Genomic DNA, 26,403 nt, shown 5'->3' with positions numbered 1-26,403 from the left:
TACTGATACCTCCAAGTGCAGCCCACCATGGAGTTACCTGAGATGTGGAGGACCTTGGAAAGACCTCTGAGTAAGATACTCTGAAGATCAGACCTGAACATTTTCACGCTTCACTGGCAGTAATGCAAAAGGGCAACATCCCTAGAGTGGGGAATCCAGCAATAATCTAGCAAAAGTACACATGCTTTGATGCAGAAATTCCATTTCTAAGAAAATGTCCCAAAGACACACTCACAAAAATATGAAAAGATGCATATACAGGGCTATTTTTTACAGCACAGTTTTGTAGTTTGTTACAGCTCAAGACTACAAACAGGCCGGGCGCGGTGGCTCACGCCTGTAATCCTAGCACTCTGGGAGGCCGAGGTGGGCAGATCGTTTGAGCTCAGGAGTTCGAGACCAGCCTGAGCAAGAGCGAGACCCCATCTCTACTAAAAATAGAAAGAAATTATATGGACAGCTAAATATATATATAGAAAAAATTAGCCGGGCATGGTGGTGCATGCCTGTAGTCCCAACTACTCGGGAGGCTGAGACAGCAGGATCCCTTGAGCTCAGGAGTTTGAGGTTGCTGTGAGCTAGGCTGATGCCACGGCACTCACTCTAGCCTGGGCAACAAAGTGAGACTCTGTCTCAAAAAAAAAAAAAAAAAAAAAAAGACTACAAACAACCCAAATGTCCATCAGTAGGAGATGAGGTGAATGAACTATGATACATCTGCATGGTGGGGTGCTATGTGGCTCATAGAAAATGTATAGATCATCTATATTCTGCAATAGAAAGATCCCCAGGAAATATTATTAAAAAGAAGCAAAGTGAAAGTATAGCTAATGTACCTTTTGCTATGGTTAGGATGTGGCTTATTCCCACCAAAACGCATGTGAAATTTGATCCCCAATGTGGCAGTGTTAGGAGGTGGGGCCTAGTGGGGGGTGTTTGGGTCATGGGGGTGGATCCTTCATGAATACATTAATGCCCTGGGGTGGGGGGTGAGTGAGCTCTCCCTCTCCCAGGAATGGATTAGTTCCCTAGAGAGTAGAGATGTGTTAAAAGAGTCTGGCTCCCTTAGTTTTGTTCTCTTGCCTCCTCTCTCACCTGTGATCTCTCGGCAGGTGCCTGCTCCTCTTCTCCTTTCTGTCATGAACTGAAGCAGCCTGAGGCCTCACCAGTTGCAGCTGCCCAATTTTGAACCTTTCAGCCACCAGACTTAAAAGCCAAATAAGCCACTTTTCTTCGTAAGCTACCTAGCCTTAGGTATTCTGTTATAGCCACATAAACTGACAAAGACAACCTTTTACCTTAGAAAGGGTGAGTGCATCATCATCATCATCACCACCAACATACATTGGTCACCTTTGAACAGGTTTCTCAACTTTGGCACTGCGGACATTTTTGGCCAGATAATCCTTTGTTGTGGGGGACTGTCCTGTGTATTATAGGATGGTTTGCAGCATCCCTGGTCGCTGCCCACTAGAAGCCAGTGGCACCCACTTCCCCTCCCTGGTTGCAACAATCAAAAATGTCTCCAGATATTGCCAAATATCCCCTGGAGTCAAAATTGTCCCTTGTTGAGAACCACTGCCTTTTAGGAATGCTAAGATCCCATTCCATTATTCTAAAACCTAGTATGTAAGGGGAAAAATAGCCATGTCTGTAGGAGAAGGAACCAGCCATGTGAAGAGCTGGGAGACAGCCTTCTAGGCAGAGGGAACAGCAGGTGCAAAGGCCCTGTGTGTTCGAGAAGCATCAAGGAGGCTGGTGTGGCTGGAATCTAGTGGTCAGGGTTGAGGTGAACAAGAAGGGGTTGGAGTGACAGCAAGGCCAGTTCATCTGTAACAAATCCTGTTTCTCAGCCTCTGAGCCTCTGAGCCTCTGAGAACTTAGCACAGTGATTCAGAGAAGCCCTGTGATGTAGGAAGAATTTTAAAAGTCCGATTGCTGCTGATGCTGTGACCACCCTTGACCTTGGGAGGTGAGTGGGAAGCCACTCGGGCCACAATGCACCTGTAGAGTTTTCTCCAGCCAACAGGGACTCTTGACAGCCAGCTCCATGGTGATAATGGGCTATGCTCAGCACACGGAACAGACAATGCCACCTTCCACTGGGCTCCACCTGGGGAGGTAGTCAGTTTCCTTTCTGAACCGCCTTAATGTGGCCCCAGGAAAATAAACAATCATGAATCACCAATGTGCGCTGATGGAACCCTCGGCCTCCTCCTCCAGCCTCGGCTAAAACAACCTCTGGATCCCACGTTTCCAGGAAAGGCCTGCTGTGGGCAGGAGGCGGCCTCCACCCGCCACGGCCACTGGCCACGTCTGGGGCGCTGCGCCTGCCACTCGCACGCCAGCCCTCCAGATGCCCAGCCCTGCCACCATCGGCCCAACACCAACAAAGGCTCCAGCTATTTTTGAGCCCCGGACAAAATTTAGACTCACCCAGACAATCTAAATCTGTCTCGTTTCTGACCAAAGAGTAAGACTTCTAAAGACACCCTCTCCCTCCAGCTCTGAGTGGCTGTTCGGAGAACAGAACTTCTGACCTGTGTGACCCGTCCTGCGTCCCTCAGACCCCTCCCAGCCCCGCAAGGCCCACGGGAGTGGCCTAAGCTCAGCTCTGTGTTCCAGGCCCTCCCCGAGCTGGCCCTGCCCTCTGTCCCTCTCGGCCTCTTGCGCCTTCTGGCTCCAAACACCCTCCCCAGAGTCCCTCCTGAAGCCGCTCTCTCTGGGGTGGACCCTCCCGTCATGACAAAGGCTGCTTCCCTCTCGGTCCGGCTGAGGAGCCTCCTTCTCTGACCCCACATGGATCAGGCCGTTGGCCTCTCCCTTTCCCCTGTGCCAGGGCCCTGTTCCTGGTTTAGCTGCCCCTCCGGACAGAAAGCCCTTTGACGGCAGGGACGGAGCCACGTGAGGTGGACACGAGAGGCTCTCAGCGGTCAGCTCAGCAAGCCCTCCGTGCTCCGGCGGCCCGGGGGGCGGGGAGGGGACCCAGCCCATTCTTCCCAAGGGCTGCCTGTCCCCAGGACAGCAGCTCAGTGACCATGACTCCTGGTCTGGGAGTGGCTTCCACGTCACAGCGTCTCCATCAGATGCCACCGACAGTTCGCGTTGCTGTGGGACTTGCCTCCTTCCAGCCTGGCCCTGAGGTGGGGGGCAGGCTCCCCCGGCGCCGCGGGGCGGACAGGCTGGGCCCGTCTGGCCAGTCCTGCTCGTAGCGAAGGCCAAGGGCCCACGTCAGGCCTAACTCGAGGCCCACCCGGGTCGCCACGGCCTCCACAGGCCAACGGAAGAGCCGCAGGATGGATGACCCATCCGTCTGCGTCCTGAAGGGGCTTCTCGCACCCAGCAATCTCAGCGCTGCCCAGCGCAGGCCGGGGCTTCACTTCTGAGGCATTTTCGGCCAGGTCTCCTCACTGGCTTTCTCAGGAGCTGTTTCCATAACTGGCTCTGAGCTCGTAATTACCGGTCCGGGCCTCAGACGGCTCCGGGCCCCAAATTAAAAGGGAACACCCACACGCGCCACCACATCAAGCCCACCAAGGCCAAGAATAGATCCCAGGAGATGCGAGCAAGAAAGATGCAACTCCTCCGGTTGAACCGCGGGAAAGAACTGAACTCTGGGAATTTTCCAGAGAGACCTGGGCACGGTGACACGTCCCTCCTGCCTGTGGGGCAGAGGTTTCCGTGAGGAGGAGCCCCCGTGAGCAGGCAGGGAGTGGGCACATTCTCTGGTCAGAGCTGGAAAGGCCTTCGGGCAACCCTGCAGAGATGGGGAAACTGAGGCCCAGAAGGGGCGGAGGCTTTCCAGGGGTCACAGGTCAGGTTAGCGGCCCACGACATGGACATTCAGGCTTGGAGCCGGTGTGCAATGAGTGGCCCTGGATTCATTGGGTGGCCATATTGGGAAGGGGGGGTCACCTGTCCACAAGGTTCTTCTGTCAACAGGTGCCTGAGATGCCTGCTGAAGCCACCCTCCTCCAGGCAGGGCCCTGCAGGGACTTGGGGTCCCAGGGGAGGACCCAGGGAGCTGTGGCACCCACTGTCGGCTTCCACAGAGACGGGAGGGCTGGCCCCCTTCTGCCCACCGACCAGGCCCAGCTCCTGCCTGGCTCTCGGGCCCCTGCCTGCCGCTGTGCTCCTCCCCCAACGCTGCCAGTCTGCCCGGAGCTCCCGCCACGCAGGGGCTGGTACACGGTGGGGTGGGGGTGCCGTGAAGAGTCAGATTTGGTCCCTGTTTTCAGATTGCTCAGGGTTTCCCGAGGAGTAGGAGGAAGAGGGGCTGGATGTGCCCCTGAGTCACACAGGCAGGTGACCAGACCCCTAAGGGAACTACAATGAAGGATGAGCACTGTAGTCACGTAGGGTGCCTTGGGGAGAAGGGCTCAGAGACAGCTTTTCTAGAAAACATTCGGGAATGGTGGAAGAATTCTGACAAGGAGAAATGAAGAAGAGTCATCTAGGCAAAGGCACAAAGGTGGGAAACAGGGTGCCAGTTTCCATTTTTTAAGCACTGAACTGTGTGTCAGGCACCGTACTAGGCACACTGCACGGGCCATTTCTGTTCCTGCTTACCTGATTGTATTTGTGATCTGCTGTGTAATAGATCACCTGAAACGTAGCAGCTTAAATCAACAAACATTACTTCACATTGTTTCTTAGGGTCAGCAGGCTCAGAGCTTAGCTGGTAGGTCTGCATCAGGGCCTCTCATGGGATCACAGCTGAGCTGTCAGCTAGGGCTGCAGTTGCTGGAGGCTTGCCCCGGGCTGGCAGGTCCATTGCCAAGCTCACTCCCTCATTCCTCAGCACGGCGGCCTCTCCCTGGGGCTGCTCACCTCATGGCTTCCCCCAGAACAAGTAATCCAAGAGAGAGAGAAGCCACGTTTTGTGTAACCTAATCTTGGCAGTGACATATCATCACGATTATCATAGTCTATTGGTCACCCAAACCAGAGCTGGCACAATGTTGGAGGGGACCACACAAGGGTGTGCTGTCCAGGAGGCAGGGACCGTTGAGGGCCACGTTGAAGGCTGGCTACCCCAACAACCCTGTGAGAGTCAGTATTCATTATTCTCATCTACAGATGACAATGCAAAAGATCAGGGAAGTTAACGATTTGCACGATGCTATAGTTAGAAGCATCCAGGGTGGGATGCCGGTCTGGGTACGTGTGGACTCCACAGTCTACGTTCTTTTCTCATCCATGGCCTCCTCAAGCTGGGGACGTGCCAACATCATGTGGTTCAGTTGACTAGAATGCTGAACTTTGAATGCCAGGCTGGGGCACTCGAATTCTATTCTGGCTTGAAGGGACACGCAGAGGGATCTGGAGCAGTAAAAGCCATGATTGGATTTTCACTTGAGGAATTGCAGTCCCAAGAACACTCCAAGAGCTTTTCACCTGCATGGCTCCCCTCTGCCTGGAGATTAACTCATTTAACACTCCTAACCATCCTAGGGGGTAGATCACCCATTTTACAGATGAGGAAACTGAGGCACAGAGCATTAAATGACTTAGATGAAAATCACATAAATAGTATCTCAGGTTGGGCCCCCTGGGCAACAGACTCTGAGTTGGAAATGTACTGGGGAGTGCTCTTTGTAGGGAAGGAAGGGAGCAGGACTGAACACAGTGGAAGAGGGATGCAATCCCAACAAAGGCCTCAGTCAAGTCCAACTGCACAGGGAGCTCTGGGGCCAACGGCCTTTCAGAATTGTCCTGCCTTGAGGCAAGAGGGCTGGACATTTATACCCCACAAACCAGTTATTGGAAGGGGGGTTCCCCCAAGGAGGGTGTCTGACCTTGGGCAGCTTCTGTGCACCCAGTCAGCCAATGCCCAGAGAAGGATTCTGCCTGGAGATGTCAGCAGCCCGCACTCCACACACCAGTGGCATGCACTGAAGAGCTCTGAGCAGCCCGCCACAGTATCCACCATGAATAGTAAGTGGCAGAACGGGGATTCCGGCCACGCAGCCAATCCTGGAGGAGTGTGCTTTCCCGCTCCTCTGTAGGTTCCTAAGTACATGACTGGCAGGCGGGTGGAGGGGTTGGGAAGTGGGGGGCTGATAAACACTGCAGGCCCTTCCTCCATCATACCGTTGGCCATTCATTGAGCAGTGCTGGGCACATGCTAAGTTTTTACGTGCCTTAACCTATTTAATCACTGACTATGATACAGGTAGTATATTATTGCCCCAATTTTAAAGGTGAGGAGACCAAGATGCACAGACTTTAAATAACCTGTTCAACAACTCACAGCTCTCAAGTTGTAGACCCGGAATGAAAACCCAGTGTGCCCCACTCCAGAGTAATTAAGCACCCTGCCGCCCCACCTCCAGGGCCCACCCTCCTCACTGCTGTGATCTGGTTCTCATGTCTGCTCCTGTTGGTCTGGAGATCCAGGACCTGGGACCAGTCACTCTTTGAGACTCAGCTTCCTCCTCTGTCAAATGGAGGCAATAGTAGGTGTTTGCCCCAGAGGTAAGAAAGCACCCAGGAGATAGGAGGGACGAGTTGTTTGGGATCCACAAGGCACACCTTCCTGCTGGGTAGACAGCATCCTGGGGAAATCAAACACCTTTGGGCATATGGTCACTATAACAGTCAGCTTTTAAGATGGACAAAAGAATTATCGGGTTTTTTTTTTTAGACAGAGACTTGCTCTGTCACCTACACTAGAGTACTGTGGCGTCAGCCTAGCTCACAGCAACCTCAAACTCCTGGGCTCAAGCGATCCTCCTGCCTCAGCCTCCCGAGTAGCTGGGACTACAGGCATGCGCCACTATGCCCGGCTAATTTTTTAATTCTATTTTTAGTTGACTGGCTAATTTTTTCTATTTTTAGTAGAGATGTGATCTCGCTGTTGCTCAGACTGGTCTCGAACTCCTGACCTCAAGCGATCCTCCCATCTCAGCCTCCCAGAGTACTAGTATTACAGGCGTGAGCCACCACGCCTGGCAGATTTATTGTTTAATGAAATACAAAGTAGCAAAATGGTTAGCATTTACATCTCACTTAGTAAAAAGTAATACCGCAAATGTTAGTATCTGTATTGATAAAATGGGGGGGGGGTCGTTGCTACACCAAAGGATTAAAACACTGGTTTTCTCTGGGGTAGACGGAAGATTTCTAGGAGTTTCCATGTTATATATTTCTCAATACATGGTACAAACTTTCTGTAATTAAATTCTATAATTAATTTAGTCTTAATTCAATAAAAGGAACATGCATTAGTTCTATAAATCCCAAAATAAAAATATTTTTAAAAAAGGAGTCTCCATTTACATCACATGTTCACATTCAACGTAGTCCATTTCGGCAGCACTCGCTGCACCCTATGATAGGCCAGGCCCTGGGCTCGGGGGACAGGCAGCCACTGTGTAGAAGAGCAGAGGATGTGGAGGCAGGGAGACAACCTGCTGTGTGCCCTGGGAAAATCACCTAACCTCTCTGAGCCTCACTCTCCTTTCAGAACAAAGATGTGACAGTCATTGTGAGATGGAAATTAAGTATCAGATGTGGATGTTCTGGGCATGTGGTCACCACTGGGTAGCATCTCACACAAGCCCAGAACAGCCCTATAAGCTGAGGACATCCATGTTCCAGAGGAGGAAACTGAGGCTGGGAGAGGTGGGCTGGGAAGCCCAGATCACGCTGAGAGCAGGTGTGGGAGTCAGGATGCCAATTCTGTGTGTGCGAGTCCCAGGTCAGAAACCCTCACCCCAGTCCTGTGTGCCCTGCTGTCATTCAGCCCTTCTGTTTCCAGAGAGGGGGTCACTGTCCAGCGTACCTGGCAATTATCTTCATGGCTCGTGGATTTATTATTTGTGTCTCCCACTGGAAGGTCAGCTCCATGACGGCAAGGACTTGGTTCTGTTCACTGTTGTGTCCCCAGCAACTAGAACTGTGCCTGGCAGGTAACAGGTCTACATAACTCATTTGAATGAACGAATGGGAAAGTGAAAGAGCTCCCTAGTAAAGAACCAAAGGATGTGACCTGTGGAGATAAAGCGTTACCCTTCAAGGCCACAGGGCTGACAAGGGCAGCGCAGGACCCGGGCAGGTTCCTGATCCCCACACAGTCCCCATTCGCCCAAACCAGCAGCTCAGTTAGTTCATCAACACTCCTGTCCTCAGCCACCAGACACCACGGGGATAAATCAGTCTGGTTCAGGAAAGGGTCAGGGCAAAAGGGCCCCTGGCTAGACTTCTGCCTGCCAGTGCTGTTTGTGCCTCGGTTTCTCCATCTGGAACACAGGCATGTGCCTCTCCGGGGAGCCCTGGTGGAGAGGGTTCAGGGAGAAGGAGCGGAGTCGGTCCTTCCTGCCGTCCTTCCTCCCTCAGGAGGGGCCAGGCTGGGTGAGGCACTGGGGCAGGGGACGGGATGCTGTGAGAAGATGCCTCTGACACTGAGCCACAGGGCCAGAGCGGGGAGCACCTCGTTGTTCTGACACCATCACTGTAGACTGGACGAGACAGCGGAGGCCCAGAGAAGGGAAGGGACATGGCTCAGAACACGCAGGAATTAATGGCGGGCCCAGGCAGTACAAGAACCTGGGTGACAGATCACTAGGAGCCCCACTTTACAAGGAGGGGCCCAGGCTCAGGGGGACCAGGGACAGGATCCATCTGCTCCACATGGTGACAGCCCCCATTACTGTTGGGACAAAGAGGAGCCGCGGGTCTACGGGCTGATGTGGAGACCCAGGCCAGGCTGGGGCACCGTCTGACCACGGCCCTGGCCCCCAGCACAGGTGCGGTAAATCACGACAGGCTTCCTGGAGCACCTGCTCCACACGACGCCTGGGCCATGGGTGGGAGGCCGGGACAGGTCTCGGTTTCTGGGTCCCACAGGCTGCCATCGGCGGGCAGGGGTCTGGGAGCACCAGGCCTGGCTTCTCAGGAGCCAGATGAGGCCGATAGGAGAGGTGGGGCTGGAGGCAGCAGGTGTGGGAGCCGGGCGTGGGTGCGACACCTCAGGGGCCCTGCTGCTACACCCGTGGTGGTTCTGGGGCCTCCGACCTTCAGGGGCCTGGGGCCTGGGGCTCTAAACACAGAGAGAATCTTGGCACGTGTCCAGTGCCCCAGACGGCCTCCGTAATCACCAGTTAACACTACCCTAACCGAGACAGTTCTACTAGTGCCATTAGTGCATCAGGATAAAGAAGGCCCTTCTGACAGCCGCTGCGCCCGCCCACAGCCTGGGCTTCCCCTGAACAAAGATCTGCTTGTTAATCCCACAGCGTCCGAGGCCCCGGGTCTTAATGAAACACGCAGAGCTGGCGTGGGAAGAAGCTGGGATTTGGAATCCACAGCCATGGATGTTGTCCTGGACATGCTATGTGGCCGTGGGGTGGCCACTTAACCTCTCTGAGCCCATGAAATGGGGCTGGCAAAACAGTTTCACAGGAATTGAATGAGGAATTGTAAGGCTGTGAAAGGTCACATGCTAATTTCTACTCCAAAAATAGCTACAGACACTTTTTTTGGCCATTTCTGGGTTTCACATGTGTACAAGACACGTGGGGAAGTTCCTGTCACATCCATGCCAAGGCTGGGCTGTAGCGGGGAGGGACTGGGGCCTACAGTGGCCAGGCACAGGTGCACCCTCTGAGGGGCGGGGGGCTGACTTTATGCTGCTCCCCCTCTACCAGCCAATCACACAACCGCCCTGAAGACCGATCACTAGGAGCCCCACCTTACAAGGAGGGGCCCAGGCTCAGAGAGGGCGAGGGACTGCTCTAAGGTCACACAGCAGGAGTAGGCCTTGCTGGACTCACAGCAACAGCTCGCTCCAGGCTGTGCATGCCTTGATCCACCCCAGGGCATGCTGGGGGGAAACAGGACGTGGGCTGAGTGGTGATTCATTCTGATGGGTGGCTCCCCTGGGCATATTCTTGGGTGACTCCATCCTCAACTCTTCTTGGTCCTGAGCCCCGGGTCAGACTGTCCTGAGGATAGAGCCCTGGTACCAGCCCCACATATGGGCTCCTCTGTCCCAACTGTCCACCCTGCCCTCTAACCAGGAAGGTGGCATCCAGACCCCAATGGCCGGAGTCCTGTGCCTGGCGCTGGGCTCTCAGCACTGGCTAACGGCTGCCTCCCGCTGCTCATCCCCCACCTCGGCCCACCACCAGCTCTGGGGTAGGGGGAGCAGAAGCTTGGCTGTCCCCTCTCCCTGCCCTAGTAGTGTAGGAAGCAAATGGCTGAGGACCCCACAAAACCTGCAGCTGCTCAGTCCCCCGTGTTTTTCAGCCCAAATCCCTCAGAAAGCTCTCTCTACCCTGAGAGCCCAACCTGACAACAGAAATGTCACCTCCTTGAGCACTGGATGTACAGTCAGAAGACCTGGGCCTGTCCTGGCTCAGCTGCATAGAGGCTGTGCCATCCTAGGTGTGACATTGCCTCTCTGAGCCTCCCTGTCCTCATCTGGGAGATGGGATGAGGACCACGGCTGTGAACAGGGTTGCTGGAGGGTCACGAGCGCTGCTATAGATGACAGGAGGCTGGTGGCCATGGCCAGGATCCTCTCCCTGCTCTCAGCCCATGGCTCCCCTGACCACTTCAGGCTGAGCTGTGGTCCTTGGGTCCCCAGGCCCAGCCTGCTGTCTGCCCAGGCCAGACCTCTGCCCGTCACTAGCCATAGACAGGAGGAAAAGCAGATGGGGGCCCGACCAACAGGAAGTACTCAGGACCGTAGACTACAGAGAGTTTTCTAATGGAAAAAGTAACTCTGAGACCTTTAAGAGTAAATGGCTCCATGGTTTAGAGAAAAGTGTCTGCAGAGAGGAAAAGCCAGGCTTTGCCTGGGAGAACAGAGAGGGTCCAGGCTGCCCACTGGGCCATTCCACAGGCCTGGACACTCACTCCACGCCAGGCCACATCCCAGCTGCTGGGGCCCAAGGTGACAAGACACAGTCCCTGCCCCACCAAGCTGAGAGTCTGCTCCTTCCCCAGCGGCTCCCCTGACAGCCGGCCCCACCCAGGCTCTGCGACTCTGCACAGGGAAGAGCCTGCTGTGGACTCAGGGCAAGTGGGTCAGCTCTGGTCACTTTGATGATGTGACCACGGGTTTCCACACTGAACTTTGTCCCTCTCCTCAGCACTGCCCTTATCACAGTGACAGCATCCCAGCCTCTGTTTACTCATCTGTCTCCCAGCACCAGGCTGTCTTCCTGGTGCAGCCCGGGTGGGCACCGACATCGCCTGACTCTTACTCCTGGGTGTGTTGGGGGCGGGCGAATGCAGCCCCTGGGAGTCCACATTCCCTGCTGCTCCTGCCCACTCTGCAGCCCCGGGAGCCCCACGTGCCTTAGACCCTCCCTGACCATGGCTGTCCCCACGCCCCTGTGGGCTGCGTCCATCCCCCTGTGACTCCCCGTTCCCAGTCAAGGTCTGGCACCGCCCAAGGATGTAGCTCGTGTTCACTCCCCGAGGGGCCACCGTGAGGGCGCCGGGCCCCTTACACTCAGCCCGCCATCCACACGGTCACTGCGGGGTCCCCGATGCCATCCCGGCGGCCCGCACTTACCCATGTTGACGAAGCTCATGACCAAGTCTGCGCGGGCCAGGCGCCCCTCCGGGGGCCCGCCGTCCTCGTCGTCGTCGCCGGCCATGGCGTGGTAGAGGTCCAGCATGAAGAGCGGCGCGGACGCGGGCAGGCGGGCGGCGGCGGGCGGCGCGCGGGGCCGGGGCCGCCCGGGCAGCCCGAACACCGCCAGGATCTCGCGCTGCATGTCGCGGCGCTCGCGCGCGCCCAGACGACGCTGGGGACAGCCAGGCGGGGAGCGCGGGCCAGGGCCACAGCCGCCCAGCGCGCACAGCGCCAGGCCCAGGAGCCAGAGCGGGCCGGGGCGCGCGGCCATGGCGGGCCGGCCGGGGCTCAGCGGGCGCGCATCAGCTCCGCGGCCCGCGCGGGCCGGGACGCCCTGACGGTGAGCGGCGGGCTGGGCTCGGCGGCCGGCGGGACGGGACGAGCGTCGCCCGCGGCCTCAGAGCGATCCCCAGAGCCGTCCCCGCGCGGCACCTGTCCCGGCCCGGGGCCGTGCGGACGCGCACGCCACAGCCTCTGGGCAGGGGTACTCCGCGGACTGGGGACCGTCGGCTAATCCGTGTGTCACCGCCGTGCCCGCCAGTCCGGCTGAGGCCGAGGTCCGCGCAACGGGCAGGGGAGACGGGCGAGCTCCCGCAGCGATCCCGGCGGCGCGAACCCGCGAGTCCCTTGGTCCGGCCCCGTCTGTGCCGCCCGCCGCGGCCGCCCGCGCCCTTCGCCCCGCCCCGCCCCGGGCGCGACCGACGGGGGCGCGAGGGCGGGGCCGAGGCCGGGAACCGACGCCCGCGAGGACCTCTCGGTGGCTGGTGGGCGGGCCGGGCAAGGGGTCCGCAGCCCCCGCACCGGCACCGTCAGGGTCGCCCTGGGCTCCCACCCAGCCTCTAACCTCCGCTCTGGGACCCCAGCGTGGCGGCGCCGTCCGGGGAAAGCTGGAATATGCGCTCCTGCGGGGCGAGTCCTTGATGCTCTGGCCGTGGCGGGGATCCCCAGTCCCAGTGCAGCAGCTCCGCCTTGGTGCGCGGGGTGTTGCCACCGGGCCAGACACACGGCCTCAGTCCCGTCTGGAGAGGCCAGGCGGATGCCAGCCAAGCCCCGAGAGTGGGGCACATTCTTTTGCCAGCAGCAGCCGGGCCCGGGTTTCCGGCCACCGCAGCACCTCGCCGCATCCAGGTGCCTTTCCCGAGGTCCCCTTGCGCGCGCTGCTGCGGGTCCACCTTCCCCGACACCTGCTCAGTGGCTCCTCCTGGCGCAACCACCCACCCAGCTCCAGCATACTCTCTGGCAGCGCCCCAGGCGGCCACCGCCGCCAGCGCTCGCTGTGCGCCCTGCGGACCCCGGTGCGGAACTAGCCGCGCGGAGGAGAGGCGCACCGGCCTCCAGGCTAGACGAGGACCTCCGGAGCCCTTTGCGAGCACCGGAGAGTCGTCTTTGCGCATCTTCGCAATTTTCACGGCCCCGGTGCAAGGCTTGCAAGAGAAGGATCCTCAGGGAAACATTTCGATTGACTCAGCCCCTTTCTGCACACCTTGCTATTCCTTCCCTAGGTGCTCTCTCCCCTCGTTTATTCATTTATAATTACGGCGCTGCGCTGAAAATGGCACCTAGCCTGAGTTCAGAAGGCTGGATGGAATTGGTCTGGAAGGACAGGAAAGGTGAGTGGGAGGAAAGCGTTCCAGGCAGTGGGAATAGCTTGTGTCAAGGCCCTGAGATTCCAGCGAGCCTAACAATGGCAGGTAACAATTAGCACTTACCAGGTGCCAGGCAGGTTCTGAGTGTGTGTGTCCTGTGTCACTTCTGTAATGCTCCTTCATTGTCAGGGGTACATACCATTGGAACCCTCACTTCCCCCAGGTCTCACAGCAGTGGAGCTGGGCTGGGGCAGGTGGGCACGTGCATGTTAGCTGTTCCATGGATGCTGGAGAGACCAGGGGCTGGGCTCTGGGGGCTGAGTCTGGAGGGGCTGACCACAAGGGCCTTCCAGGGAACTAGATGTGGGTCCTTAACACCGAGTGATTATGGTGTCCCCCATGTCTGCAGTCCCCAACCCCCTGGTGGCGGACGGGTACTGGGGCAAGCAACAGAAGCTTAATTTGCATTTACAGCTGCTTCCCATCGCTCACATCACCACATAAGCTCCGCCTCCTGTCAGGTCTGCAGCACTAGATTCTCAGAGGAGCGCGAACCCTACTGTAAACTGCGCATGCGAGGGATCTAAGTTGCGTGCTCCTTGTGAGACTCTAATGCCTGATCATCTGAGATGGAGCTGAGACGGTGATGCTAGCGCTGGGGAGCAGCTGCAAATACAGATTATCATTAGCAGAGAGGATTGACTGCACAATAAATGTAATGCACTTGAATCATCCCTAAACCATCACACACACACCCGGCTCCCCCCGCCCCCCCCCCCACCGTCTGTGGAAAAATTCTTCCATAAAACTGGTCCCTGGTGCCAAAAAGTTTGGGGACCGCTGCCCTATGTGGATTCAAGATTAAACCTCCAACAAGTGTATAATGCCCAACAAAATCACATTTTGAAGTGATCACTTCAGAAAAGTTTTTCAATATCAATAAATTCTTCAGGTAAATAATCATTTGCTGGTGCCTTAAGCACATGCCTGGTCTGTATTTTACCCAACAGGTAAATTTTCACACTGCTTGTAAACCCCATGAGGACACTGAGCTTTATCCTCAGGATAATGCAGATTAGCCATTGAAAGTGCCCAAGGCAAGAGCAGAACCCTAACGCAGAGGGCAGTATGGATAGGCCGGAAGGAGGCAGGAGCCGGGGCCCTGCAGTTGGAGGCAGGCACAGCTTTGGCATGGGAGTTACATTGACAATGAGCCTCTAACAGTGAAGGAGTGGAGGGGCAGAGGACAAAACTCTTTAGGAGGCTGAATCCACAGGGCTTGACTGGGGCAGAGGGCAGAGTCAAGGGGTCATCCCCATGTCAGCTTGGTCAGGGTCTCTGAATCTTCTGCCCATCCCCTCACTGTCCTCTCTGCACCCTCTGTGCTCCCCTTTGAGTCCACACCACATCACCTGGGGCCTCATATCTAGCCTGCAAATCTCAGGGTGCGTTTTGTGCAATGCTGGGCCCCCAGGTAGACTGCAAACTGCCCAGCGCTGATTCTTATGACAGAAATGATTTCTATCGATTTAGGACGAGTGGAAATAGCTGTGTTCTCTAAACAATGGGCTTCACATTGCCATAAACCTAAACAGCAGGTGTTAGCCATTCCAAAGGGCCTCAGACCACGGTTCAACTCAGCAACAGCCACCTCGGGCGGCTGTGTGCCGTGCACTGAGCCAGAGATCAAGTGGACAAGTCCCCTGACCCCGAGCAGCCCCCACTCTTAACAGGGTGACAGTTGGTGGCACAGTCATTTCCAGAGGCAGAATGTGTGTGCCCACAGAGGAGCGGGCAAAGAGTCTGGAAGGGCAGAGGAGGAGGGGCTGGGAAGTGGGGGCTGGGTGACCTGTGAGTGGAATCCGAGACCACCAGAACCGGAAGGGAACTGAGGTGGGGAAAGTTTCTTGGAGAAAGTAGTGTCAAAACAAGGGCTTTCCCAACTGCCTGGCAACTCTGTGACCTTGGGCAAGTTACTTAACCTCTCTCAGACTCAGTTTCCCATCCAGGAAAGGGGCTAATGATCATAGGCCTGTGACGGGTATTAAATGGGAATGTATATACAGCACTTAGCACAATCACTGGCTTATATAATAGTAAGCAGTCAATAAATGTTAGCTATTGTTATTGCATCTTTCAAGGATCCAGCAGATACCAAATTTGAATTCCTTGTGTAGCATTTTTATCACAGAACTATATTTTAACCCTTTTTCTGGCATCTCTATTTCTTATGTGGTTTCACATACAGGTGTTGAATAGAAATACACTTTTGGTGGCTGCCACCACCAGCTGAGCTTTGCTGCAAAAACTCAGGGAAAACTTTAATTACTTGGTAAAAGAAAGCAAATGACCAAAGTCCAGACTCTAGAAAGATGGAGGTCAAACTGGATTCAGCATGCTTTGGCTGTCAGGCGGCCTAGAGGCGGAACTACACAAAGTTCTGGCAGCTTGAGGTTACCCAATTCCATGGAGAATAGAGTAAGTACTTCCTTCAGAATCCTTGAGGCTGAAATTCCTCTTAAATCTGGATATTTGGCCTCACACAGCTTTGGCAAACATGCATCTATCTTACCAAGTTTCTACATCCTAAGAGTGTGGCCTAAATGATCAAGAGCACAGGTGGCCTGGGTGTGAGCCCCTCTTACCCCTCAGGTGCTCCAGCCTTTTCCCTGTTGTTAGTACCAGTTAATATTTGGCTGTTCTAATCATTACAAAGCCAACTTGAGGCTGAAAGAAATGGAAGTGTCAGACAAATAGGGAGTCAAGGGTTGGAGTCAAGGTCCCCTTTTGTCATTTCCTCATTTTGTGAACTCAGGGAAATCCCTTTCTCATCTACTTTCTTATCCCAGTTTCTCTATCTGTAAGACAAAGGCGCTAGATTTGATGACCAATTTTGCTTCTACCGCTGCAATTATATCATTTAACCAGAAATTTCGGCATACTGTGAGAACCTGGCCCCATTCTCTCAAACCCCAAGATCTTTGTGATTTCTAATGTCTTCCTACATACTGGTACTTGTTTAATCATGTAAGTGGGACAGATACCCTACATATTTATGTTAATATCCTGATTATTTTGTTGCTTTATTAAACAAAATTCACAAGGATAAAATAAAAATTTCCCTATTAATGAGCTTCCTAATTTATCCATCAAGATATTTTGATTTGAATAATGCATTTAAGTACCTACAACACTATTATACCCCAGGGTAACATTGATATATAAGGTAATGATTGAAAAGGAAATCAGGAAATACAAAACATTTGTTACTGCAAGCAATTTTAATACAAAAGTGTGTCTTGTTTTTAAACAGTTCATTGGTAGAGCTTCAGTTTCTGCCTCAATTAAAACCAATTGAGATAATCACACAGCAACATGGTCGGAGCTGAAGAGGAACAGCAGCTAAAAAACAGGAGCCCCAGACAGCCCCTCTTCATGGTCACTTGGTCAGTTGACTTTATTACGCACAAAAAAAGACGAAAGCAAACGGGACTGGTTAACAAGTGTGCTGGTGAACTCCGTTAAAGGACGAGCAAGTGCTTTTGTCTCATGTCCACATTTCCAGAACAGGCTTGTTGAATTCATTCCTCAGTTTGTGGGAAGTTGATCGACCATTTAAATAAATAGCAAAAATGTAGATAAACAAATCTATAATTCACAATGCCACCCAGGAGGCCCCCTTGCCAAGGGTCTGGGTCCCAGTGAACACAAGAGTTATTGGTGGCTAGGCTGGATAGGAAGTTACAAATCAGTTCAAAATCCTAATGTGCTGACGTTTTCTGAACAGTTACATTTACCCCTGAATTCTAGCAGCTATTTGTCCTTTAAACACCCAGTACTGAAACAAGATCCAAAGACAGTATTGCAGTGAACTCCTTTCGCTGTATCATGTGCAAATGTTACTTAGATGAGGTTCCCTCTCTTCAGCTAAAATCACAACATTAAAACATTGGAAAAAGCAATTGTAAGTGCCCTCCTCCCCCTCAGTTCTTACTAATTGAGGTGTCTGTGATTTACAAAAAAGAGTTCCTTAAACACTGCAGGATTCTTATTTTTTTAATATAATTTATCTTGCTGAGACAGCAAGTCAAGCTTATAAAGAAGATGCATTTAGGAATAATCCTAAAAGATAAAGCAGGTTTACAACCCTGCACCGCGCAGAAACCCTATTTATAGGCTTTTCTTTTTTTTTTTTAATACACATTTGCATCTTGACCTTTTCACTTGTTTTTCTCAAATATTTCATTTCTGGGCCCCATCCATTACAGGGTTACCAGGAGGCAAATTTTATCTACATAAATATTCACATGAAAATTGTAACTTACAAAAAGAAAAAAATAAGGCAGCTTCATAACACAATTATTCTTTTACACTTTTAACAATATAACTTCTCCTGTTCAGAATAAATATACACCCAATGTATGGAGCAGGATTCAAAGTGGATAGTGGCTTGGGGGTGCTTGTACAGTGTTATCGCTTGGGACCTAGAGTCCTGGGGGAGGCAGTGGTGGTCTTCTTAGACATGGTCGGGATTTTGGAAGGTTTGTTTAACCCTCTCCTGGAGTTGCCCTGGCCCCCAGCAGCGCTGCTTTCTGAAGTGTCTGAACAAGCAGACTGTGTCTCTAGCAGGTCAAAGTCAGAGGCGTCACTTCCTCGCCGGCTGCTGGCTCGACTCCCAGCTCGACTCCCAGCCCGACTCCCGGGGCGACTGGCTGACTTTTTAGGGTCTGGAATTCAAGAATAAAGCAGAAGACTTAACAGAGACGGCATGAGGTAGAAGAACAAGTGAGCAGAGGCTAGGGTTCTGATCCTAATGCCACCTCATCTGCTGTGTGACCTTGGGCAGATGACAGCCTTTCTGTACCCCAGTTTCCTCACTTGCACAGAAGTCACTGAAACCTTTTCTGGCTTTGTGATTCTAGTTGAGATGCTGCCTCCTGAGGGTTAGAACTCTGCTTCTATCAGCAGCACCGTTATCTGCCCCCAAAATGGGGTCAGGCAGGGCCAGTGGGCCATCGCCTGAACACAGGTGGTGAGTCTACCAGCTGGGGTAATCCACGGGCAGTCTGGGAATGGAGGCTGAATGATGGGAAGCAGAGAGCCAGGACGTGAATTTGGACTTGTAGGTCCCCGTGAGGAACAGCAGCAGGTGAACAAATGTGATCTTTCCCAGTTCACCAGCAGCCATAATAAAAATGAGCTGTTGGAAAAGTTATTAGCAAATGCTAGTATCAACACTACACTGGCTTCTGAGGAGGCCCCTTCTTTCACATCCTCCCAAATGTGATCCTTTCTGATCAAGAACAGGTGGTCATCTGAAAACCCACAGGTCTGTATTTCTGCACACCACACTAAGTGCTACTTTCATTACTGGCTCCTTGGGAGCAGTGAAGCATGGGTTACGGTTTCCAGACTCAGCCTGGCCCTTCCTTCTCACTCTTCAGCCCAAGACATAGGTCATGGGTAGGTACTTACCTGCTCGATTAGTTTTGGCACCTGTGGAGGCCGGGGAAGAACTATTGCTGGTATCACCAGCAAGGGATGTTCGGCTAGAATGAAAAGTTGGTGTCGGTCGTTTCAACTTGCTGCCTGTTGATGGGATAACCTTTAAAAAAAGATCATAAAGAGCTTACATTCACTTGGTTAAATCTTTGACAGAAATTCAATTTTAAAAGGTCTACTTAAGCCTCCTTGTATCTGATCAATTGAAAAGCAAATTAAAAGTCCAGGAAAACAAAGATTTATTCTGAAAGTATCCTAGGTCATGTATTTTGATGATTCCCAAAGTAAAGGTTTTATGTTCTAAATTAGAAATTTCAAAATGTCTTCCAACACCTTTTGCCTTGCTGACAAATTTTCTCTTAAAATGGAAAAAAAAAAAAAATCCTGAGATAGTAAGATTATAATAGTTATAACAACCAGAAATATGGTGAATGAGTAAAATAAAAAGAAACACAAATAACCCTACGTATCACCATGTTGGGGTTAGAAATTTGCAATAGAGTTTTAACCCCACATATTTAATACAGAGATGCAAATATTACTCCAATATTTCTAAGCAGGTGCAGTAACTTTAGTGCAGTTAAGACCTTTACTTGACTTGTAGATCAAACAAATTATGAGAAGCACATGACAGTGGGACTGTGCTATGGGGAATGAGGTTCTGAATGAGGAGCTGGGAGACCTGGGTTTCAGTCTGGGCCCGTGACTGACCTAAATTAACACCTGTGTCTTTGCTTCTCCCTCAGGAAATCAGGGACAAATCCTGCATCTCCAAATTCATTTCCACCACACCCTCTTCCTGATCAGGCCACCCCAGCCACACTGGTCTCCTGGCTGTTCCTCCAGTGGCCCGGGGAGGGTTGGGTCCCCGCTCTGCTTGCTCTGCCTGGACTGTTGGAGCACAGCCTCTTGCCCCAGATACACGAGTGGCTCACCCCTCCTTCCCCTCAGGGGCTCCAGGGGGCTTACCTCCCTACTTGGATGACATTGCTTATAATTTCCATTCTCTTCCCCTTCTTCATTTTTTTTGCGTGGCACTTATCACTGCCTGATGTGTGACATAGTCGTTTGCTGCCTGCCTCTCTCGCATAAAGCATAAACTCCATAAAAGCAGGGACTTTTTTTTTTGTTCACTCTCACATCCTCAGTGTCTAAAACTGTCTGGCACAGAAGAAGGACTCAATAAAAACTTGTTGAATAAGTGATGTATAGAAGCATTTCCCAAACTGGAAAAGAGCTGGTTATTATTATTACTGCTACCAGTAGGTGCTATATTTTTTTTTTGGTAGTAGACTTCATTTGGAGAAGAAAGAATATTTTAAATCTCTATTATTCATAAATATCACTTACGCCACAGCTTGCAATTCTAATTGTTCTTTGATACCAGTTGTGTAAATTGTTTTCCAGGACCTTTAAGATGTTTACACACATAGAAGAGTACAGCAACTCATCTCATTGTGTGTGTTGTATTTCTTTAATTCACAAAGAAAAAGCGAAAGCGGCAGAAAGTAATCAACATTCAAGCACAAACCCTCCTTGGCTACACAGGAGGAAGAGCACCAGTTTCAGAAGCTATGGGTCCTGAGCACTGCCGCTGGGAAGACCCCAGCTAGACCCCCGGCTAGGATGCCAAGTCAGGACACGGCCTGGTTACAGAATACCAAAATATGAATAAGTAAGGAAAGGTGAAACCTCAAAATGAAATGAAACAAAAGATAAAATCTTAAGATAAAACAAAAAGGCTGATCTATCAAATTGTATGAGAATTCATACTTCATAATTAAACATTTAAAATTTTGGAACTTTTGAGATTGGAAGCCTCAATCTGGAAACTGGAGCCATTAAGGAAGAAGAAAAGCAAGATAAGCAGGGTGAGTCTTGGGGTTTAGTGACAGGTGGTCCCCAGACCATGTTCTAAACCAGATACATTTCCGCACTGGAGTTGTAGCTTGGAGCGGGATGAACCCCAAAGCAGCAGTTCATTCATAGGCATTGGCTTCCTGTGCCTCCGCTTTCTGTGGCTGAGGCTTTACATGACTCAAGGCAATGCTGTCTTCTGAGGCACAAGAACCCAATGTGTCCCAGGAGCTAGAATGCAAATTGTACTGCTATCAGACAAGCCATTAGTCCATGTTTCGTTTCTGAAACACTGCTCTTCCAAAAGTGTTTAGGCATTTTAATGGTTGTACTTGAACATGCTTCATTGCTGGCATGTATATTCAAATCAAGGCTATAGAAAACCAAGTGCCTAGGCCAAGAAATTCAGAAGCTGAAATCTGAGCCTCAGAGCAGTGTTCACTGATACTGTGCTTGGCTGAAGTAGGCAGTACCCATGCCTTGGACCAGCGTGGCAATACCAACCACCCTGGGGACGTTTCTCAGGGCAGGTGGCGCCAACCACTCTTCTGCTCTAAGCAAAGACAAAACATTGTGGAACATGCGCCATAGTTCAATTTCAAGTGTTCATAACTCGTCTGTGTATCTGACATTTGGAGACTCCAAGAGGCCTGATTATAAATGGTATCAATAAAACATCACCAGGAATGACCACTGTTTATCAATCCTGAACAAATATTACTCTAAAGATTGTTATAAAGTTGTTAAACAATCTAGTTTTAGGCATCTCTTATTTATCTCCAGTTTTGGTGAATCCGAGTTAGAAACCCCTGAAAACACTGGACTAGATGAATCAGCTGTGTCAGCAAGCACTGCAGAGATGGGGGAGAGCGGGGACCCGTGTCAGGAAGGAGAGCTGGTCAAGTCCATTAGCGAGGGCCTCGTCCGTACTGTGTCCTTAGTCAGCAAAGCCATACTCTACCTCGGGGCTGGGCAGCTGGAGGTCAGGAGAATGGCTGTCCCTCAAAGGGGTGCCAGCTTTACTGTTTACCAACCAGGGTTTGTCATAACAGCGTGAGAACTGAAGTGGAGTCTGTGAAACGGAAATCCAAAGGGAAGGACGGGAACAATCGAAAATGGAACAGAAAGGGAGCAAATTGGGAACAGAAAAAAAAAAAAATAAATAGAAAATACTAAATTGTAAAGAAACAGAAAACAAAATAAAATGCACATCAGTCCAACGGGATGAGAGGGACCAGGCAGAAAGGCAGTAGCATTCTTCACACATAACCCTCTGAAACATCAAACTTATCTGTTAGCTTTAGCAACACAGACAATGCCTGGATTTTCAAAAGTAGTAACTCTGGAGGGGCTCAAACTGAAACTGAGAATATAAGAAACATTTCTGACATAACCAGCCTGAGTTTTTATTTTAGTAAGTGTTTTTTGTAGTCATCTTAAAGTTCAGGTATCTGTGTGTTGCTAGCACCTGGGCAGCCTTGGTCTAGGCAGAGCTTGTCTGTATGGTTTCATGCTCTCCTCACTGGAGTTTTTCAGAGGCTACACCAAACAACAAACATCTGGAAAGATGGCAATGAGAAAGGTGGCTGTGAAGGAGGTCAGTACATACCTTGGTACCACTGGCTGGGGTGGCCGGAGAGGACGGCATGGATGTGCAGCTGTGGTTACTCTGACTAGCACTGGAGCTGGAGCGAGTAGGGGAAGCTGCCCGGGAAGATGGTTTGGACCTTCGGCCTCGTGATCTGAAAGGGGTCATTCCCTGGGACGCCCCCTCTGGTAGGATGAATTTCTCTCTAAGTTCAATGTTGGTTCTGCCTCGTGCTAAAAAGCAAATAAACACGTACAATGTCAGCTGATCTTAAAAATATATCTTTGATGGTCATACAGCTGCTTGACCCCATGATAACAGTTATTTATATAAGTTACAGGTTTAGTACCATCCGTGGGTTCTTTAAAAATAGAGATAAATTCATGACGCATTAACCTTGTCAGGATTCTCACCCATAGCAAACACATCAACGAATAAGCTTCTTGGTTTGCTATAATAAACAAGTCTCTGTGTACAAAGTACCATCCCATTCTGCTGTCATGATCTTGTTTTGCCACTGTCCCCAGGGGTAAAGCACACTGTAATTGCTCACATAATGCAGATGCAACAGTCACAAACCTCTGAAGTTAAATCAAAATCCCTCTTCTCTCTCATAGGACATGTGTACTTTTTTGCTCAGCTTTTACAGAACACATGGCAATGAAACAGTACAGAAAAACAGGTTGCTGAAATTGACATTGTTGAGACTCCTCTATTTGAATTCAGTCCGTCCTAAAAAAAGCGGTCCAGTGACTCAGACAGTAAAAAGATCAGGACAGAATCTTTAAGAAGTAAACATGTGGGGGGGGGGGGAGAGAGAGAGAGAGAGAGAGAAAGACCAATACCATGCACAAAACTTGCCAGTGAGAATGTTAAGTCAAAAACCCAAAGTGGTGAGAAGCTGAAGGGGCAACTGCAAGTAGGAGGAACATCGGGCTGAGAAGAACGTGCAAACAGCACCGAGGGGCAGCAGTCTCACAGCTCTCTAGAGCTGTATGATCGGAATGTAAAATGTAGATGTTCCAAGATCTCATTTACAGCCAAAAAAATGTTAAACGTGAAAGACACTACTAATTTCAAAGAAATAATTCCACTGGCATACGTTCTTAGATTATTTCTAACTGAAAGATGTTACAGCCTGCGATAACCCTCTAAACTCCTCATCCACCCTAAACTGCTCACTTTTTAGAATGTATTGGCTAGATCTAAACAAATGGGACTCCTGGGGAAGCCTGGGAAAAGGAAGTCATTATGAACAAAATATTTGTCATTTTTTTCCACATTAGATTTCTTACTTTGGTCAGAAACCATAAATCTAGAAGATTTCGGGTGACTAGGCCCACTTTCTCTTCTGCCCTACGCCATATGTCCCTCAAGGAACTGGAGAAATCTTGGTAGAATCAGATTTTAAATCATGTTGCACGAGTGTCCAAGCAGAGTGGTTCTAAATTCCTAAATCAAGTCCAAATTCCTCTCAATATGTTACATAACTTACTAAAGTGTCAAGTTAAAGCACTAACTTGGATACTAAAACCTGAGTTACATATAGTCCAAGTTCTGTGGCCGACCAGGATCCTTCCTGCTCTGGGCTTTGCTTTCCTCAGGCTCACCAGAGGCCATCACCTCGACTGGTCTCTAAGAGCCCTGCTTGTCAAGATGGTCTACGACAACTGTCCCTGAAAGGCTAAGCGGTTTCCCTCCACGACCCAGTGTTTCTTTCCTTCATGAGCCCCAACAAAAACATGCCCTTCAAGGTTCATTCCTTGGCTTTTGGTTCTCTACTCAATGATTTTCCAGATTTCAGCACTTCTGTGTATACATTAATGATTCGCAAAGAGAATTTCCTTCAGCACTAACTTGGGTACTTTAGTATGACTTCACTAATAACTGGAATCATGACTTCGCATTTATTTATCTTGTGTTCGTTAGAGTCCCCAGAACAATGGTGCAGAAGTATTAAGAGAACACTTTTGAATGAAAATCATTTAATCAGCTGAGGATCTGAGGACCCCCCCAAAACAACTATTTGTGGCCCTGAGCCATAAAGAACTTCAGATGTGTGGTTTGACCATGGTAAACATTTAACAGTTTACTTCTGAACAAACTGCCAGAAAACAACAGAGTGATACAAGAGGAAGACTTTTTTTTTTTTTTTTTTTGAGACAGAGTGTCGCTTTGTTGCCCTGGCTAGAGTGAGTGCCGTGGCGTCAGCCTAGCTCACAGCAACCTCAAACTCCTGGGCTCAAGCGATCCTCCTGCCTCAGCCTCCCGAGTAGCTGGGACTACAGGCACGCGCCACCATGCCCGGCTAATTTTTTCTATATATATTTTAGTTGTCCATATAATTTCTTTCTATTTTTAGTAGAGACGGGGTCTCGCTCTTGCTCAGGCTGGTCTCGAACTCCTGACCTTGAGCGATCCACCCGCCTCGGCCTCCCAGAGTGCTAGGATTACAGGCGTGAGCCACCGCGCCCGGCCAAGAGGAAGACTTTGAAATGGCATCTCAGTTGAGGGCGGTGACATTTTAAATGTTTTAGAGAGGGCTATCTGTAATAATATAACGGTGATATCCTGTTCCCTATGTACTGTACAATTTACAAAGTGTGGTCACATGCAATACTGCACTTGATTGTCATTACCATCCCCATGTTAGAGCAGACGAACTGAAGTGAGCACAAAGGCCGAGGTCAAGCAGAGCTGTGGCAGAGCTGGGACTAGAACCCATGTCTTCCACCTGAGCTGTTCTCTTCATCCCCATATGCTAGCCATTCCCAGCCTAGCTGTCTGCCTCATCACATCCCCTAGCTGTCTCCAAGCCTCCCCTCAGACCACTCAGGAAATTTCTCTGGCAAAGGCCACTGATAACCTCTACCTGAGAAGGGGATATTTTTAAATTGTGGAAAGGTTGAAATATACAGAAAAGAACAAAGAGAATAAAAGTTGCTTAATCTCACAATCTGGGAGACATTGCTATTAAGATGTCAGTGAGTCATTATTCCTTTGCACATATGTATAAATATATTTTAATTAAAAAAAAAATCAAGAAACTTTCCTCCATGCCTTTACACGTCTGACATAAAACTTCAACTAGCTGCAAAGTATTATTTCATCATCTGGATGTCAATTTATTTAACCAGTCCAATGTTGCATTTTTATTTAAGTTTTTTAAGCATTGTATCCCATGCTGTGATAACTTGTGAAACATTTTTGCACATATCCATAATTCCTTAGGATAAATTTCTACAGGTGGATTTGCTGGGGAGAAAGGATACACACTTAAGGTAAAAACATGTCACCTGAGGTATGTAAACCATGTGTCAAGGTTGATACATGCCAACTAATCTCCAAAATGTTATACCAAAGTACACTCTCTAAAATAACACGAGTATATTCAATTTACTTCATTCTGGTCATACTCTGTATTATTATATGTGTGCATTAAGTGTGCATCCATCACCTGCTCCCTGCAAGAAAAAAAATCTGACAATTTATTAGGTAAAAACATCTCGCTGCTATAATTTGCACATGGAGGGTTACCACTAACTGCTCTCTTCTTTTCGAAACACTCTCCTCCCTTGGCTTCAAGGACACCTGCTCTCTTGCCCCTCCTTCCTCCCTGCCTACTTCTTAAACATAAATATGCCCTGGGTCTGTCCACAGTTCCGTTTTCCCTCTCAGGCTTTCAATCTGGCGGTGAGCTCCTCCACCTGGGACTTCAGTCCCATCACACGGTCATGTCCAACTCCAAATATTAATATAATCACAGTGCAGATTTTCCTCCTGGATGCCAGAGTTACATCCAATGACTGATTAGACACGACCAGAGCCAGAAACCTGGAAGGTGACACAGGTCCCTCCCTCCAAATAGCAGTTCAGCCTACTGATTCTACCCTCTAATGCCTCTTGAATCCCGAGCCTCTCCACACCCCCTTACACTGAAGTGTAGCATCTCCTCCCTACGGGTCTCCTTGTTTCTCATCTCATTACCCACCCAACCCTCACTCATTCTGTAGAATTAATTTCTAAATAAAAACCTGATCTCTCTAAACAGCTCAGAATCCTTGCATGGCCCTTCATTGCTTATAGCAGAATTTCCCAAACTGAGGTTTTTGAAGGCTTTCCTACATATGTTTAGTAAACACTATACTCTACATTTCTCACTTTAGGTGCGCCCTCATGCAATTACCATTTTGTAGGCTCTGAGAAGTCCTGCAATAAAAGAACATAACTTTTTGGTTTTTTGAGGACCATGTCTTGGGGTCCAGGAGGGAACCATGTGA

At 50.5% G+C, this 26,403-nt stretch overlaps 2 protein-coding genes across 4 annotated transcripts in view; both read right to left on the bottom strand.

The window, feature by feature from the left end:
- The window catches only part of BMP8A (bone morphogenetic protein 8a), a 30,452-nt gene extending 18,591 nt beyond the window's left edge, over nucleotides 1-11,861 (bottom strand). Inside the window, exon 1 of the mRNA XM_069477729.1 lies at nucleotides 11,528-11,861. Within this exon, the coding sequence (XP_069333830.1) occupies nucleotides 11,528-11,861 (334 nt within the window). The remainder of the gene's footprint in view (nucleotides 1-11,527) is intronic.
- Nucleotides 11,862-17,110: 5,249 nt separating this feature from the next.
- MACF1 (microtubule actin crosslinking factor 1) overlaps nucleotides 17,111-26,403 on the bottom strand; it is a 330,626-nt gene continuing 321,333 nt past the window's right edge. For 2 of the 3 annotated variants that reach the window (XM_069479778.1, XM_069479779.1), the window contains 3 exons: nucleotides 22,145-22,356; nucleotides 18,652-18,781; nucleotides 17,111-17,903 (listed from right to left, as the gene is read on the bottom strand). In XM_069479778.1, the coding sequence (XP_069335879.1) occupies nucleotides 17,647-17,903; nucleotides 18,652-18,781; nucleotides 22,145-22,356 (599 nt within the window). In that variant the 3' untranslated portion in view covers nucleotides 17,111-17,646. Of the gene's footprint in view, nucleotides 17,904-18,651; nucleotides 18,782-21,496; nucleotides 21,608-22,144; nucleotides 22,357-26,403 lie in introns of all 3 variants that reach the window. The other variant, XM_069479776.1, reaches the window with a different exon arrangement.

This window comes from Eulemur rufifrons, chromosome 8 (assembly GCF_041146395.1).
Source record: "Eulemur rufifrons isolate Redbay chromosome 8, OSU_ERuf_1, whole genome shotgun sequence".
NCBI lineage: Eukaryota > Metazoa > Chordata > Mammalia > Primates > Lemuridae > Eulemur > Eulemur rufifrons.
The sequence above is the reverse complement of the archived record's forward strand: the minus strand, read 5'-3'. Positions and strand labels throughout refer to the sequence as shown.